Here is a 17,151-nt window from a genome sequence, read left to right on the forward strand (position 1 = left end):
CTCCGCTGCCAAGTTGTCGAAAATGGTTCCAAGGCCACAACTCGTTACTGCGCGTCATCAAACCTATAATCCACACATTATTTCATGACTATACTATATGTCTTCAACTGCTGTTTGTCCACATAATGTCATTTAAAACTGCTCGACTTACAACACTTCTAAAGGAAATGATTGGTCAGACTAATCAGTCATTATGTCTTCACCAACTCCGAAGCTACTCAAGGCAGATTTGTTCAAATCTAGTTCCGAGAATCTGACAGACGATGAAAGAATAGACCTCAGCTATCAGCGCGCTTACGCGGTTGCTAAGGCATATAGTGAGGTTAATTAAATGAGGCTGGGCTGCAATTCACTCATAGAGATATAGGCTTAGAGATATCAGATATTCTAGATCTGACCCCCAAATTTTGGCAGATTCACCAGGATATGGCCCTTTCTCTTGATCATGCAGCACATACCTTAATTTCAATCCAGTATAATATTGCTGGTGCGATTTTCGCTATGTTCGTGTCAGATCAGCCTGAGTATCAACCACTTTTGGATCGCATACTCAGATTTGAGGTCTCGTAAGCTCCTGGTGCTTGAGTGGACTGCCATTATATAGACCAAGCTGACTTTGCCGAATAGCATGCAGCTTATGCTCACAGAGGTTGGACATGGGCTGGATTCTAGGAACCTAGAAACAACCGCGACGTTGCTTCCAAATGGCGATTTCGATATTCATACGCCCAACTCAAATGCCGCAAAGTAAAGAAAGCCATGCGCTATAGTGCTAGCTTTTCGCAGCTGACTAGCTCAGATTCACACCCCCAAGCTGGCCAAGGAAGGGCTTTCCTCGTGTTGCTCTTGCGTTTGCTCGGCTTCTTGTTTCTGGCGATGATTGGGGGGTGAAACCATCCATCGTCTGGCTTAATGATGGTAAGAATATGTGTGAAGGAGCTACTGCCAAGTATACAAATCCTATGGGAGCTCATGTTGCCCATTATCTGAGAGCTAAAATCATACAGGTTACTCCCTAAACGAGCAGGATCGAAGCCATTAGATCGTGCCATCACAATATTTACACACGTCCGTCTGCCTAGATCAGCGCTTCTGGTACCTCTGAAGAAGTCTGACAATATGCAAGAGAGCTTCATGGTAATGACCAGGCGTGGTGCTGTTGGTTCTCTAGCATTCACTACGGTCCTGGTCCCACTAATGAAGAGAGCAGTCTTCGTGGCTGGTAAGTACAAACTTCGCCGACAGATAACGAGACAAAATAGTAAACCTGTTCCTATCATCTCACTCCGCACCCAACAACTCCCTATACTGCATGCATTGGCACAAATCACGGTCTTCGAACCGTTCGCACAAGACAGCATCCAGCAATTCAAAAGATCGAACGATATACCAGTGATCCAGCAAATTATCAGCTTCACGTTCAAGGCAGTACTGTGCCAGGCTTCTCAGCCCAGGTTCCATGCCCTATCCGAGCGTTGCGGTGCACAGGGCTTGTCGGAGTATAACCAAATAATCGGATCACAACTAGAAACCTGCATGATCTCGATCGCGGAGGGAGATATATCAGCAATGAGTATTAGTATGTTTTCCAACCCTTTCTCCACTTCACGCAACTCATAAGAATAACTAGAAATCGGCACCGAACTCCTCCTTAACCGGTATCAACCCCCGGCCCCCATGAATCCAACATGCCTTCTCGCCCAGCACGAGAAAGGTCTCTTCGATGAATCCCGCTCAATACTTAAAGGCTTGAAAGGAGGTCACCGGCACGCCGAATTCAACTCTCTAATACTCCCAAGATGTCCGGCTCTCGTAGAAGCCATCGGACATCGAAGAGCCTACGAAGCTGCCGCAAAAGCAGGCGTTGATTCGGATTTGCTAGCCTTGTATGAGATTCATGCTGTGTTGCTAGATCCAAGCTGGTATATCCAACATACCGATCTCACTCGCGAATATCTCTTCCAGAAGGAGGCTCGTTTGTTGGATACTTTATTGCCCCGATTAGATACGTTACTAGATTCGACTGGTGCTGGACTCTACTGTACGGCGCCTATTTTATCGCTGGCTTCGTGGGATGCCTTTGTTGATAGGTTAGAGACGCTCGAAGCAGTGGGCATGAGCGAGGATAAGGCTAGACTTTGACTGTAAATGGATTGTCTGTATTATTCTGCGGTTTATCGCTATTGATAGGCAGATGGTGTTGGATTAAGTTCGTTGCGGTGAGTTTTTCCATTGCTTAAATGCCCTTTACATTGGTCTCTTTCCAGCCCATTGTTCTTGACATTGGTGATGACGAGGTGTTTAAGCTAGGTCATCGTGGGAGTGGTAGACATTGAGCGTTTCCACTTTTATTCATGCGTGAGCATTTAGAAAGAAGTTTGCTCATGAGGGTCTGGTGTATATGTACATACATTGGGCGTGAGTATCAGGTCGGGACTTGGCCCTGGTCTATCCAACTACATGAAAACGCGCAGCGTTAGGTTGAGATGGGCTGTGGAACGTCGTAAAAGAACAGAAAACTATTGACAAAGAGCTAATGAACACACTGGCAACTAATCTCCTCTATTTACGAGCTGCCCGGACCTCCGAGAAGGGCGAACCTCCGGACAATGCTGGGGCCTATCTCATCGTACTCTGCCTTGGTGTGGCAGTAGCTGCGGAACTCCGGGGTCTGACCCAACAAGCTACCTCCGAACCATGGGCCATGTCTTTGCCTCTTGTGCGTCACAACAGCCACATCCAAACCACCACTCCTGGCGCCACCACTGCGAGCTTCGGACGCGCGAATGCGAGCATCGACCAGGTGCCTGATATCACGCTGCAAACGCCGACCAAAGTCCTTGTACAGCGTAGATCCTCCGGACAAGACAATGTTCTTATAAAGGCCTCTCCGGACATCGATAGGAGAGGACTGGATGACACCGTCGACGACGTTCGGCAGGGGAGTCAAAAAGTCGGAAGAGTAGATTTCAGGGTTGAAGAAGATCTCGGGAGCAAGGAACCGCTCATATCCGACATCGATGTTCACGGACCGGCCGTTGGGCGAGGTGACAGTATGCTTGAGAAGTCGATCCGGCTCGCGATCATAGCGGGCAAATTCCTTGACAATGTCCGGACACACGTAACAATATTCTTCCTTGACCTTTTCGGCAGTCTTCAAGCTGCTATCGGGCTCGCCTCGGTCACGAAGCAAACTTTGTACGAAGTACGTGATGTCTCGACCGGCAATGGGTATGCTTTTAATAGAGGATCCGATGACGTAGCCTTCCGCGACGGGAATAACATGGGTGACACCATCACCCGAGTCAATAACGGTTCCTGTGAGGGATCGATCGGTCACTTTAGAAGAAGTCCACGAGGCAGCGAGCGCAAGCACGGCTTGAACCGCAATGTAAAGACCAGCGCAGTTGAACGACTCGAACATGATCTCCGCAGTGTTCTCACGGTTCTCGGGAGGGTTCAGGGGCTGTGCAACCGGGACATATCAGCAAATGCCCTTTTCTCCATAACAAACAGCAACCAGGGAGAAGGAATTGAATCCAAGAACAAGCTTACAGGTTCAGTGAGTAAGAAGTAGTGGTCCTCCGGCTCGACGCGCAGGTACTTGAAGATCGAGTTCGACCAGAACCGTTCCATGTGATCCCAATTCTCAATCTGACCATGTCGGATGGGGTAGTTGATTCCATATCCGGGACCATTGGCAGCGGCTAAAGCTTCATCGCCGATGAAGAAATCCAGGTCTTCTGTACCACGCTTCGAAGACAAATGTGAGCCTGCCCCACCACCTGCAGACAAGAAACCGGGTTTGTTCGCAACAGGAGGCTTGGCGCTTCCAGCACCAGATTTGGTAGCAATTGCGGTAGGGAAGACAAATGAAGGCGAGTCGTTACCGGCGAAACCTGGTTATTCGTCAGCCTAGAGCTCAGCCTGAAGCTCCGGGTTGGGCGGCTCTTGAGCGATAGGTTCTGGGATGATTCAAACCCACCTAATTTAGAGTATCCAGTACCGCTACAAAATAGAACCCAGAGTTAGTTATCTTCATCATCTGCGGGAGGGATCTGACGGTGTAGAACAACATACTTGTCCATGACAACGGCTGGAGTTTGGGACGCCATGACGGATGAGCTGTAGCACACACGTCCACAGTTCCCCCTTTCTCCCGGATCGCGATTAGAACAACCTGCTACTGGTCGTGTTGGTTATAATTGGGAAACCAGGAAGCAGAGAAGAAAATGGACGAGGAAGTAAAGTGGGTACTGGAATAGGGAGAGAGTCGTTCGAATAGCGGAGGAGGGGAGGGAAGGACGGAGAGGCGGGCAAGTAAGTACGGAGTAGTAAGTGTACCGTCCGTACCTTAAGTCACATACGTATGCCCATTGTTTTAGGTAGGTAACTTTTCCGTACGGTAATTTTTGATACCTGAGGTTGGTGACATCGACGCCAAGTCCCAGTCATGTGCCGCCCGCATATCAATCTACTTTGGAACTGTTTAGTTTAGTATACTATAGTATATTCTCTATACATATTTTGTCTCTTTCTTCTGGAAATAAATTCTTATGATTTTCTCTTGTATACGTAAGGCTTAATTCTTTGTAAGTTATGGCATCTACAAATCACACATAGGAGGCAACTGCCTCTCAGTCTTTGAGTGACTGATCTTTCGGAAGGAACTGCGAACGTTTCAAAACAGTGGCATTCACTCCTCCGTCTATATTTGTGTTATCTTCCTGTGCCTACAGTCCTACACATTCATTGCTTCAATCACCTTCTTTTCAATGCCGTCCAGGTATTTCTAGTTCTTACTACACCTCTTTTGTTCATGATTATACCCATACCTTTAGTCTTAACACTATTCATTGTCCTAAATATTTTACAACACTCTCATTCAACTCGACACACCTTGTCTCCATTGATCAGCTGATCATTCTTGCAAAAGCCCTGTCCTCCTTATTTGTATTTTCATTTAACACAGAGATAGATGCAGTACCCTAACAACTAACCGTCGTGGAAACATACCTACTCGCACTGATTTCGCTGTGCAAAGGAGAGTCACCCCAGCTGAAGTGATGTTTCCCCGGTGTTTATTCTCTACACTCTAGTAAATTGGATGCTGAAGCACCAGTCTCCGCTACGAGCTTTGGTCTTAAGTTGCTCCCAAACTGTTTGGAGTCTTCCACCTTTTCTATTTCCGCAACAACCGACTTCAGATCTACGCGCCGACTTTACACCCTCGTCGACAAGCCAACTTGAAGACACAATGAGCCGTCCACGGAGAGACGATGTCTCTGCAATTTTTGTCCATGCAGGAGCTGGGTTTCATAGTCCGCATAACGAAAAATTACATCTAGAAACATGTGAGAAGTGAGTTGGTGACCCCCACTGGCACCATCAGTTCCCTTTCTGATCGTGCAATACTCTGGCATGTCTAACCATCAGTAGCGCGGCGAAGGTGGCAATTCATATGCTCAAAAATGGTGGATCAGCTGTTGATGCCGTCGAAATCGCCATTATGCTCCTGGAGGATTCCGAGATCACAAATGCAGGTTACGGCAGCAATCTAACCATAGATGGCACTGTTGAATGCGACGCTACTATCGTAAACCACCTGGGCCGGAGTGGTGCGGCTGGCGCTGTATCTCGTACGTACTTGCTAGGAGAACTTGCTCCGCAATAGCTAGTGTCGAATACACTGACATATACTTGTAGAAGTCAAGAATCCAATCTCATTGGCTCGGGTCGTTCTTGAGGCCTCAACAAGGCCGTTGACTTTGCAAAGAGTGCCTCCTAACTTCCTTGTGGGACAGGGCGCGACAAATTTTGCGTGGGAACAAGGCCTAATCGTGATGCCCCATGACGGTTTGATATCTGAAGAAGCAAGGGGGCGCTGGCTGCGCTGGCAACAGGACTTGGAAGCGGCCGAATTGAAGGAGGCGCAACAGCACCCAGCAAGATATGAGCGTCATAAGGCGTCCGTCCGTCGACCAGTGAGTGTCAATCCGACACACTTACTTTCTACACCAAGCAGCATACGACCTGCCTCGTCGCTTAGCTCCAGTCTAGGTGATACACGCCTCAGAGATTCCGGTAGCTCTTCACCAGTCGGTTCTAACGATACTCTCATGCCACCACCACGAGCCAGAGACACTGGCTATATGGATGGTATCATGTCTCAGACTCAGAAATCCAGCTCTATCCCAGGCAGTACGTCATTGGAGGCATCTCACGCTCTTGGACCCAAAATGGATGTCGAGACAACGCCCCCTTCTGTCGCCACGGATATCCACTACGCAAAGATGGATCAAATCAGCGATACTGTTGGTGCTATAGCAGTCGATTCACATGGTAATATCGCGGCAGGATCATCCTCCGGTGGCATTGGGATGAAACATAGTGGCCGTATTGGCCCTGCGGCACTCGTGGGTATCGGCACTGCCGTTATCCCAGTAGACCCCAACGATCCGGACCAAACATGCGTTGCTACAGTCACTTCAGGAACCGGCGAACACATTGCAACAAGTATGGCTGCTAGCACCTGTGCCTCACGCGTTTATTACAACCAACGAAAGTGCGAAGATGGTTCATTTGAGGAAGTCACGGAGGATGAAGCGCTGAGGGGAATGATAGCGTCCGAATTCATGGGTAATGGATAGGCCCTTGCATCCACCGTCTATATATGTAAAAGACTAACTCCCTCTTGCCTAGGCCATCCTGGAGTCAAAGACAGCCACTGTCGGGGTGCCATTGGAATAATGGCGGTCAAGAAAACAGTCGACGGAGTGTACCTGTGTTTTGGCCATAACACAGACTCTTTCGTAGGTAGCCCCAGTTAATCGTCGGATTTTATACTAAACGCTCTAAACCCAGGCACTTGCTTCAATGAGCAGCGAGGACAAGAAACCGGTGTCTGTAATGTCACGCAGCAATGGAAATGGAAGTATCGCACAAGGTGGCCGCGCCTACCGATCCCGGAGGTAGGCTCGATGCACTTCATGGTGCAAATTACTACCTCGACTGAGCTCATATGTTGTTAGGTACAAGGTACCCAGTACTACAGCATAGCCATTCACAACAGTAAGTCCTCTTATTATCCATGTTTTAATGTATTTTGTGTATTATACAAATCGAAGTAAACACTACTTTTCAACCCGATTACAGGTGACTAATGTTGTTTGTCAAACTTTCTAACGTTAGATAGTGTCGTTGCTTTCCACGTGCCTTTGGCGATCAACCAACCGATGTAGGTAGGAAGCCGAGACGCGATGTTGACCAGAATCCTCAAGACTATGGAACCCACTCTGTTTGCCTGTGTGGCGGGTGACTTCTTTCAAACTGTCTTACTCTCAGAAAAGGACACTTAGGGAATGTCGGAGTGTGTCGGCCGCAGTTTGTGACTGCCTCTTGCACGTATCTGTAATAGGATACCAAATAGAAGCTGGATATGTTCCTTGTAACGCGACCTGCTAACATCGCCTGAGACCAAAGGTAGCAGACACGTAACCTTAATAATCCTAACGTCTGTAACATGCCTTCACTATGAAGCAGAAAACATTGATTGGCAAGGAATAGGATGTCAGGGCCCCGGTGTAGGCGTAGGCGTAGGTGTAGCGGTACCCGACGGGCCGTTGACGCGCTTCTTTTTCTTCCTCTTTCGGGCGACCACGGCTGGCTTAGCGCCGTAATCACCTATTTCAAGATTTGTGCCACAGGTCAGGCAGGTGCCGTTATCCAGAGGCTCGCAGAAGATGCTCAGGCAGATAGAACAGACAAAACCGATATCAACAACCCGTCGGTGACAGAAGCAAGCCGCACGGAAGTCAACATCGACCCGCGTTGGAAGAACCAGATGTCTCCTCGATCGCTGGTCTGGCAGAAAAGCCATCATAAGATACTGCAATAGCCCTCGAGGCTCAGTCAACGACATATAAATACCCTTAGTAGCATCCGAAGCCTGTTGTAGAAACACCGCATCACCACTCAGTTTGCACACATCAATCGGAATATGAAGCCGCTGACAGGCAAAAATACTATTCATAATCGGTATATACTGATGCGCAGAATCACTGGCGCCGCTGACGGATACGATCAAGATCCGCGATTGCAACCCCTCTGTAGTGTCCGTCCCAGAAGCATGTCCACCACTAGGTGGACCACCACCCGACGTCTCAGCAGCCGTATCAGCCCCATGGGCCTCAGCCCACGCAATACTCCGCCGGTTGATATGGCTAAGAGCCAGCGTAAGCGCCCCTGCCATCATCGTCGAGTTGTTAGCTTTCACGTCCGGCCCGCTAGTTGACGCCATCAGTTCACGTAGATTATGCGTAACTTGCTCCTCCACGATCCGGAACGGTCGGTACTTGTTCACCTGTCCTGGTCCTTCCGTGGTATTATTATTGGTCGACGACCCGTTCATCGAGACATCGCCATCGGCATCGTGAGATATCTTCGTGGCTGGGTTCTCGTGGGGATACAGCCACGCCGCCTTTTGGCTGTGGGAAGCTACCACGGCCACCTCGTTTGCATAGTTACAGGCTAGGTGAGCATTGAGGAAAACTAGGATGTTTGCGATCGCTTTGGAGAGCGGGAGGGAATCTTCAAGGAGGGCCCATGCGTGGGGGTTTGTGTCGAGGACGACGGTTAAGAGGGCGGGCGCAGGATCTTGAGGGTCATGATACATGAGCTAATGTCGTTTCTTGCAGAGCTATAGCTATTGTATAGCTTGAAATGGATCTTACCGCGTGCACTCGTCTCATAGTGCTCTGTCGCATCCACGGCGTTCATGGTATGGTCTTGTCCGATGGTTTGTATAGATTCGTAAGAGATGAATAGAACATAACCTGATATTAAAAGACGATATGCGAAAGAGAGAGAAGCTCGAGCCAGGTAAAAAAAAATATCAGTCAAGTCATAACATCATTAGACTTGCGATGGTGTCGGCGTTTGAAAAGACCGATGGTTTGGTTGTTTTCGATCCCAACCACCCGTCTCAGCCCAGGCAGTATCGGTTGGTTCGAACTGATACTTGACGCCGGGAGAAGTTGGGTAGTTGATCTCCGCTGGTCGACTGGAAGAGGAAGATATGGTTTGGGAGGCGGTAGCGTTATCAAAGCTTTAGCTCTATCTTGGGGTCATTCGCCGATGATTGCCGTACACGTGACTCAAGCTGAGGCATAAGCTCATTTCATATACTATAATATATCGAGCCACATTCAAGAACGCTACAGTTGGATTTCAGCTGACATAATTTGATCTTTGGCGCGTGGTACGAAACTAGTATATCTACGGCTGGTAATAGAGGCAGGTGAATATATAATCAACTGTGGCTAAGTGTCCAAAGCAGCTTATTCTCCTGTCTTTTTGTTGAAGATCTGTGATTAGAAGAGAGTATGAATTTTCAAAATATCATGTTGAGTAATCTTTTCCGTAAAGATTTCCAAGAGTGGCCAAGTGCGACTCAACATCTATATCTCATTAAATTGCAAATATGGTATAGAAACTATGCCTTCGGCTTGATGACATGTTGAATTGCCTATGGAATGGCAGACGGTCAAATGACAGCGTCCGGCTTTACGTGAAGGTGGTCCTGTTTCTGTTCCGCTTGGTTCAGGATGGGTATCTGAAGAGTATCTTTCAGCGCAACTGGGGTAGGTTGGACGAGTGGGCTGCGTTGAGGAGTGACCGTATTGCTCTGATGCTCTGTAAGACCTTTGCGGATGGCAAGGACAGAGTCGACAATAACCGCGTCAATACCTTCGGACACTTGGCGCTGTGAAAATATTAGCCAAACCTAACATACAAGCTAACGATTGGACACACTGACCTTAACATTCGCAGGATCGTTGTTCAAAGTCCCATAAGAGACGCAAACCAGACCAGACTCTTTCACGACTCGGACCAGTCGCGGACAGAGTACCAATGGTTCGGCCTGGGAGACAACACCAAGCAGGTTCCACCTGGACGCAAACCGAACTCCCTCCTGCAGACTGCTGGCACGGATATCACCAACAGGGGAGGCTCCAGAATCCGTCAAGAAGAGCACCGGGATAGAGGGCTGTTTGAAGGAAAGCAACAGGCAGATGTCAGGGTTGAAACTCGAGAAGATCATGTTGCGGCCTTGACCTAATTCGTACGCCTGGGTAAGAACTGTATCCACGAAAGAGTTCAGTTCCACCGCGTAAGTATCCATCTCCTCTTCCTCACTTTCATGGAGCATGGGATATTCTGGCGATCTCAGTCAGATCGTCTCGTAGCTGTTCTAGGGAGGGCTATATAACTCACTCAGTTCAATATTGAATCCAACAGATTTGGGAAGCTTCTTAAAAAGCTCTTCCAGTGTGGCAAATGGTGCCTGGATGTGATTGCCTCGAGTATTTCCTTTAAAGCCTTTCTTCTTGAAATCACGAGTGTGCTTGATCTTCTCGTTTAGTTCCGAAGGGTCATATTCAGAACCACCGACAGACATTGAGCGTTGACGAGGAGCATAAGTGATTGCATCCTTTCCTAGAGCATCAAGCGCCTGCGATGGGGAGCCGGATCGGCGAGACGAGCCACTGTCACCCAGCTGAAGAAATTGCTCCAATGTGAGAGTATGGACAGGCGCGTCAATTCCTGTTTCACTGACGAGAAAATCGTGGTAAATAACCGGAACATGATCCTTGGTCAGCTGTACATCGAATTCGACATAAGATGCGCCAAGGTTCGCGGCTGCAATGAACGATTGGACTGTATTTTCACCTAGCTGCAACGAATTGCGGGTGGCCATATTCTTGCCCAAGCCACGATGTCCAATGACCATGGTCGAGCTCATACTCTTCCAATATGTCTGGTCACCGGTGATGGTCATGTTCGGGTGCTTGAAAGGCGTGACTATGAGGAAGTTGAATGTGACCGTGCCGATGACTTCTAGGGTGTTTGCAGCCACAATAGGCACAGTCGAATCACCCTTCAGGTTGATGCGATTGGAACCTACGCTTTGCTTAATGCTGGAGAGCAACGCCACACCACGCCCAACCACCTGGTCTTTCGAGCCAGCATAGGTCGGGACGAGGTCGAATAGAAGTCTGACTTTTGTCGCATCGGCAGTATGGAAAACGATGGGCTCCGTCGAGATATTGTCTTGCACAGGCAAATCGATGATCTCGGGTTCTCCATGAGCCCCATTGGCAGAAACAACGATGGACAATGCAGTATCAAGCTGGGTGGAATGAGCGTTCTCCATTGGGATACGATCAAGGTTAACTGCTTCCACAGGCCTGTGCATATCCATGGTACCCAGGCTCACCAGGATCATGGCCTCGTCGGTAAGATACCTGTGTCCAAAAGATTTAACAGGTTCAACATCCCGCGTGCTAGAACTCCCGGAGGGCGTGCTGGTATTAGATCTTCGCTCGATCAAAGAGGATGGGGCTGGAGGAGACGAGGAAGCTACAGGAATCGGTATCACAGGCTCAGCTTCCGTGACTTCAGGCTCAGGCGTAAGCTCAGCAAGACGTCGAGCGATGTCAAGGTGGCCTCTCAACGCCGCATGCTCCTTCGCAGTCCACCCGGAGGAGTCAGCTTTTTCAAGGTTGGCACCAGCTTCAATCAGCAGGTTTACAACGCTCAAAGATCCATCAACACTCGCAATGAAGAGTGGGGTCCAAGAGTACGTATGCTCAGCCAATTCAGTATCCGCCTTCTGGTCATCGCTGCCCTCTAACAAGATCTTGGCACACATATGATGTCCAAATCGGGCTGCAACATGTAACGCGGTTTCGCCTTGCTCATCCTGGTAGTTGATATCAACTCCTGCATCTACCAAAAGCTTGACGATATCAACAAAGTTTGCTTTTGTGGCCATCGCAAGTACTGCGCTTGATTTGGAGACCTGTTTCCGGGTGGTCGATTTCTCCAGACTGGCATCCCGCCAGTTCTCAGCATCTAGAAGGGTGCGTGTAGTTAATGGGTGGCCACCAACCACACTCAGATGCAGAGGGGCCCAACCATCATTATCCTGCCAGTGCGGCCCATCGATGCCCCCAGAAACGTCAAACATATCCCATGCCTGCAGGTGCTCAATGATGACTTCACAAACAACTCTGAACCCATACTGAGCAGCATAATGCAATGGGGTACGACCTGAGATATCCTTGGAAAGCAAAGCAGATCGTTGCTCTCGCCGGAGCTGGTCTAGCAGGTACTGTAGAAGCGACACTGACGGATCTGATCTATCCAAATGCTGAGGGTGATCCGACTCCTTCACTACATTCCGAGGAGGCTGCAATGTTGGCAGGGCAGCGGGTGTAATGTAGTTGGAGGTTTCGAGGGGGAAGTCCAGAACCATTGAGGCGGACTCCTCCGAGTCAGTCGTAGACTGCGCCCGACCGATCGAGATCACTAATCTGTGAATGCAGTTACGCTTGTTGATATCATCTTCATCATCGAGGCTATCCATTCGGCCGAGTAGAACGGAAATGCAAGATTTCGAGTGGTAGTAAATAGACCGCTGCAAAAGGCTCTCGAGGACTTTTGGGAAAATGTTCCCTCCAAGGTTGTCCGTAGAAGTTTTGAGGTCCTCCAGCAACTCCAGGAGGACGTGTGTGTCATCTTTGCGTAACGCTTCGTCAACAGCAACAAGCAAACTCGAGGGCAGGTTCAAGTGCGGGCGAGCTGGACCTCTCTTCAATGAGAGGGAAGAGCGAGTGGAACTAGCATCGTCCGAGACCTTCTGCTCACCAAGTACCGAAAGCCAGTCATTGATTTTCTTCAATGACTCGGTGACTCGCGCATTCGAGGCGAACGGGGATGGATCGACTTTCGTCTCTAGATAAGTCCGCTGCGCATGGACGCCTACTTTCTTATCAAGTTTCTTGGTGATTTTGATAAACCCACGGCGATTGACTTCGCCATACCACTGCAATTTCCGCAGCTGGCCACGCAGCTCAAGCAAGGCGGCCAAAAGGTCCTCAACCTCTTCCGAGTCAAGACGGTGGCCAGCATCCAAGGATTGGCCATACCGTTCCTCTAGCAACTTGAGGCGGCGAGCAAAATCCGAGTACTTCTTGTTATAGAAGTAGTCGACATCCTCGAGATTTCGATCGAGGGAGTAAAAGAATCCTAAGGGGTCATGTCAGGAAGACCGCTCCGCGGTCCAGATACGTGGAAATCAAAGAAACGGCTCACCGGCAAGATCTGCCTCATGGCCAGCCTTCACATCTTCTGCCGCCGACTTGATGAGTTTCTTCAACGCCTTGTACTTGATGTAGGAGGAGCTCCACTCAGGAACGACGTTCCTTGGAAGATTGCGTCCAAACTTCATTTTGTGGTTGTCTTCTGACAGTCACAATGGGTATATTCTGTATCAAGGAAAATGAGCGGGCTGTATGCTCCTCTCGATAACAGTGTCTCAAGCTTTTTTTACACAATCCCTCCCAGTCGCCGGCTTGAGACGAAGAAAGTATAGACAAGTGGCGGAATAGATCAAGAACTAGAGGCGGGTTCGAAAAGGACAAAGGAAAAGGACAGTTGAAACTTCGAATGCGGCAGCACCATGTGTCAGTTTACAAAGAAGCCATTGCGCAAGATGTCTGTCTTTGTGCCAAGGTGGAAAAGGCTCTCACGGATAAAGAAAGTAAAGGAGGATGTTGAAACGTGTAGGTGGCAGTACGCGCAAAGATATGGAAGAGCGGAGTGTCCAAAATGATACTATAGCGTGGGCGGAGTCAGCACGTGAAAAGCTCAACCAGTCAGGAAAAATTGCGGTGAGAGACGCCGATAGTACGGAGAGAATGCGCAGTAAGGGGAGCTCGGATACGGTGAATAAAAATGAATAAAAAAATGAATGAAAGAAAAAAGGATTTGACTTTTTTTACTTGGAGGGAGGTCAAGGTATACTAAGCCCGACATCCACCAAGTGGATCTCAGAGAGGCTCAACGACAGGGCACATGGAGGAAACAGAGGGCTAATACCTTCGGAAATAGTGGTAAAGGAACCAGGGAACGACAGAACAGAAGTGGCAACAGGAGCAATAACGAGTGAGATGCGCCAAACAGAGCACACGCTATGGAAGGCGGAACGTTTGAACCTGAATCTTCAGGATAAAGAATAAATGGAGCTCCGCGAATTAATGCTCGGCGTGCAAGGCGGGCGATCTCTGATTTGCTCGCGCCACGCTGTTTGTTCCGGGGGATTTGAAAAACTGTACCTTACAGATGGGTAGAATGCGGGAAGAGACGGTAGGGTTAATTTCAACGCTTGCCCTCAGCCTCCGTATCTTGTAGTAAGTAGAACGGTCGTAGGTGAATGCAACTTAATTCAGAGAATCCCGGTCGCAAAGGACATAACAAAGGGAATGTGTCAGAGCCAATTACTTATATGTGGGTTTGTGAAGAGTTTGTCAAGATCCCCCAATTCCGGATCGCCACCGCTATATATAGTCTCCAACGGCCTCCAGGGCTTATTCCGTATAATAATGAATTAAACAATAAAGGCTTCCCTCCATGATCCATACCCCCGGGGACGGCAGAGGGGCCGTGGAGCTTCGGAGAAGACAAGAGACATCAAGACAGCATCCCATTTGCCCAAGGTGGTCGAGACTTGGATCCGAGCTTTCCACAGGCCAAATCAGAGTTCGTGTTGCATACCGCCGGTGGAACTCAGTTGGTCAATCTCTTTCATTCCCCATCACCAGCTCGGTGCCCTGATCCTCAGAACAAAATGATGAGTTAACAAGGGTGGGGACACTGTCGTGTTCCATTTCCATTTCGAATTTCTGCCCCTTCTCGTGCGTTTCCCTGCATGTCACATGCCCTTCCTTACCCCTTTAACGAAACCAAGAGGCATGGAGGAGTCAGCAAGGGATCAAGAGACTCCGGGGAAAGAAAAGAGTTATAGAGCAATGTTCGAAAATAGGGTTCTTCTGGATAAGTTCTTCCCCCTTGCTTTGTTCTTGGTGCGGAGTAAAAGAGTTGGTCCCTTTGGTCTTGTTGTCAAGTATCGTCCACTTTGATTACTATGTTGTACGGATTCACAAAATGTGCCTAGATCCACAACCCAAAGTAGGGCAAACATAATACTGGAACTTTATAGGAGCTAGTATTCAGCACAGTACTACTAGTAGTAAGCTATGGACGAGACTATTTTTGAGAACATCAAGCCAAATCAATTAATCGCTTCTTCGTACATTATTGCTGCTGTGTCAATTTCTGCCACACTCCATCTAGAGTATTATTTCCTACCTCACATGAACAAACAGCCACCAGCTCGATGCATCGCTCGTCACAGTGCCAATTGAATTTCTAGTTTGATCACCGGCATTCTTTCCTTTACTTTCAGAAGCCAACCCCACCGACAATGGGGATTTAAAGTACGAGATGTCGGTATGACCAGTAAACCGACACAGCGGACCACCCTGATTGGCCAACCTCCACTCTATAAGAGTCGAACTATTTGCCCACCATCGTCAATCGTTCCTCTCCTAACGCACCTATTGTGTAGCTTCCTTGTTCTAGACTAACCGCTATCATTCTTCCTCCCAACGTTCCATTCAGCTGATCATGCCGGACTTTATCTACCAAAATAACCACCGACTGGCGTCATAATAGACACCGGTACTACTAAATTCTACTTCCCCACTTTACCGATACCTGGTGATAATCATATTCCCTGCTTTCACTCTATCTCGGCACATGGTACAGTACATACATACTATAACCTGAAACTTGTTTCACCAATCCACACACAAAGTACGGTAAGTGCAAAGGTACATGGTGGGGGTTGCGTTTAACTCAATAATGCATGGGTAAGACTGATAGGAGCACATCATCGCTCATGATCATCCCCGCTCGCCGACTCTGACGTCGGTTTGCAGCGTCAGCCGTGACCGAGATGAGGGGCTCGGTTATCGAATTAATCTATTGAATTTCAGCGTTTTTGAAGTACTAGACTTCATTTTCCTATATAGCTCAAGGACTCAGAGTCTCTAATACAAAAAATAGCTAAGTAATGTAGATAATACCAATAACAAGAAGAACCCTCCGATAAGTAGTAGTAGAACGGAACTAAAATCCCAAATAAACAAGGATGTAAGCACTATACATAAATGAATTAACTCCTATCAAACCTCGCCCAAACCCCAACATACCTAAACCACCCACCCTCCAAGACCAAAAAATAAAAGCCACAAAAAAAACACTACACAAATAAGATGGAAACCTCACCACCACCCTATCCAGGCCCACCCGAACAAACCCCCGTAGTACATGTACGTCCTCTAACCCACGCATCTCATCCCCGAAAACCCAAGTAAAACCAAACCTAACACACACCTTCGAAACCAAACAATAGACAATAAAAACCACCACCACACAGCCCGAGGACCCAGACCTCGAAACCCACATCCACCCCCATACCCTCCTCGTCAGCATCACCCGCAAAGACGCCCAGATCCTCCCCACGGTCCTCCACTACTGGAACCACGACTCGTCCATCGCTATCTTAACGAAGCTCACCGCGGCCCAATTAGACCATATTCGCGGATTTAAAGAGGTAGGGACTTTTCCTCCGCCTGTAGAGGGCGTCTGTGATTCTCTTGCTCTGCATCGTTGTTTTGCATCCCTGGTTGAGGGGAAGGGGAATCGGGAGGCTGTTGATGAAGTTATCTCTCAGTTGAGAGGTAGTGGTGATATTACTTCAAGTAAGGATTGTGAGGTTGAGTTTTGCGTCTTTGTCATCACGGTGTTTGGGGTCAAGTCGGAGGGCTTGTTGACGGGTGGGTTGGCGCCCGTTTGGAAGTGGGCGAAGCCTGAGAGTGTTTATTATCCGAGGACGGGCTTTTGGGAGGCGGAGGTGGAGTCGGTTCTTGCTGATGCTGAGTGGATGGCGGGGAGAGGGTTGCAATTGTTGATGCAGGGTGTTTCGGAGGAGACGAAGCAGGAATTGAGACGTGCTAGGAGTAAAATTACGAGTATCGATTGGGATATAGACTGTTTGGGATTCTTGAGATAATAGCAGTGGATAGCGGCATGGCAAGTGAGTAGGGGAAAAATTTTTTAGTTGACAACTCATATCAAAACTGTATCAGTAATGTTCTAGATAACCCACGGAGAATACATCACAAACATAAGTCATCCTGGTCCATGAGTGGCCCGGTAAAGCGCATATGCCCTGATGACCAA

At 48.5% G+C, this 17,151-nt stretch overlaps 6 protein-coding genes across 6 annotated transcripts; 3 read left to right on the forward strand and 3 right to left on the reverse strand.

The window, feature by feature from the left end:
• Positions 1 to 193: 193 nt before the first annotated feature.
• Positions 194 to 2,142, forward strand: F9C07_2231183 (uncharacterized protein; the record flags this gene model as incomplete). The annotated part of the gene is made up of 6 exons (XM_041285434.1): positions 194 to 317; positions 368 to 566; positions 628 to 747; positions 800 to 949; positions 1,008 to 1,579; positions 1,631 to 2,142. 6 exons carry the CDS (start codon positions 194 to 196, stop codon positions 2,140 to 2,142), a joined length of 1,677 nt encoding a protein of 558 aa, XP_041144902.1.
• A 424-nt stretch (positions 2,143 to 2,566) lies between these two features.
• F9C07_7163 (actin-related protein Arp2/3 complex, subunit Arp3) lies at positions 2,567 to 4,115 on the reverse strand (the record flags this gene model as incomplete). Its single annotated transcript, XM_041291137.1, has 4 exons — positions 2,567 to 3,466; positions 3,556 to 3,899; positions 3,986 to 4,008; positions 4,081 to 4,115. The coding sequence occupies 4 exons, from the start codon at positions 4,113 to 4,115 to the stop codon at positions 2,567 to 2,569; spliced, it is 1,302 nt and encodes a 433-aa protein (XP_041144903.1).
• Positions 4,116 to 5,257: 1,142 nt separating this feature from the next.
• F9C07_2231185 (nucleophile aminohydrolase) lies at positions 5,258 to 6,975 on the forward strand (the record flags this gene model as incomplete). Its single annotated transcript, XM_041285435.2, has 5 exons — positions 5,258 to 5,361; positions 5,440 to 5,639; positions 5,707 to 6,639; positions 6,703 to 6,812; positions 6,865 to 6,975. 5 exons carry the CDS (start codon positions 5,258 to 5,260, stop codon positions 6,973 to 6,975), a joined length of 1,458 nt encoding a protein of 485 aa, XP_041144904.2.
• A 135-nt stretch (positions 6,976 to 7,110) lies between these two features.
• On the reverse strand, positions 7,111 to 9,161 carry F9C07_1439989 (RNA polymerase II transcription initiation protein). Its single transcript, XM_041291138.2, has 2 exons — positions 8,733 to 9,161; positions 7,111 to 8,655 (listed from the first exon to the last, which is right to left on the reverse strand). Exons 1-2 carry the CDS (start codon positions 8,776 to 8,778, stop codon positions 7,571 to 7,573), a joined length of 1,131 nt encoding a protein of 376 aa, XP_041144905.1. The 5' UTR covers positions 8,779 to 9,161; the 3' UTR covers positions 7,111 to 7,570.
• A 383-nt stretch (positions 9,162 to 9,544) lies between these two features.
• On the reverse strand, positions 9,545 to 13,294 carry F9C07_2231187 (Glycerophosphoryl diester phosphodiesterase family-domain-containing protein; the record flags this gene model as incomplete). The annotated part of the gene is made up of 4 exons (XM_041291139.1): positions 9,545 to 9,763; positions 9,818 to 10,218; positions 10,276 to 13,092; positions 13,159 to 13,294. 4 exons carry the CDS (start codon positions 13,292 to 13,294, stop codon positions 9,545 to 9,547), a joined length of 3,573 nt encoding a protein of 1,190 aa, XP_041144906.1.
• A 2,887-nt stretch (positions 13,295 to 16,181) lies between these two features.
• Positions 16,182 to 16,981, forward strand: F9C07_2231188 (uncharacterized protein; the record flags this gene model as incomplete). Its single annotated transcript, XM_041285436.1, has 2 exons — positions 16,182 to 16,238; positions 16,322 to 16,981. The coding sequence occupies 2 exons, from the start codon at positions 16,182 to 16,184 to the stop codon at positions 16,979 to 16,981; spliced, it is 717 nt and encodes a 238-aa protein (XP_041144907.1).
• Positions 16,982 to 17,151: the final 170 nt, after the last annotated feature.

The sequence above is a fragment of the Aspergillus flavus genome, chromosome 3, assembly GCF_009017415.1.
Source record: "Aspergillus flavus chromosome 3, complete sequence".
Classification (NCBI taxonomy): Eukaryota; Fungi; Ascomycota; class Eurotiomycetes; order Eurotiales; family Aspergillaceae; genus Aspergillus; species Aspergillus flavus.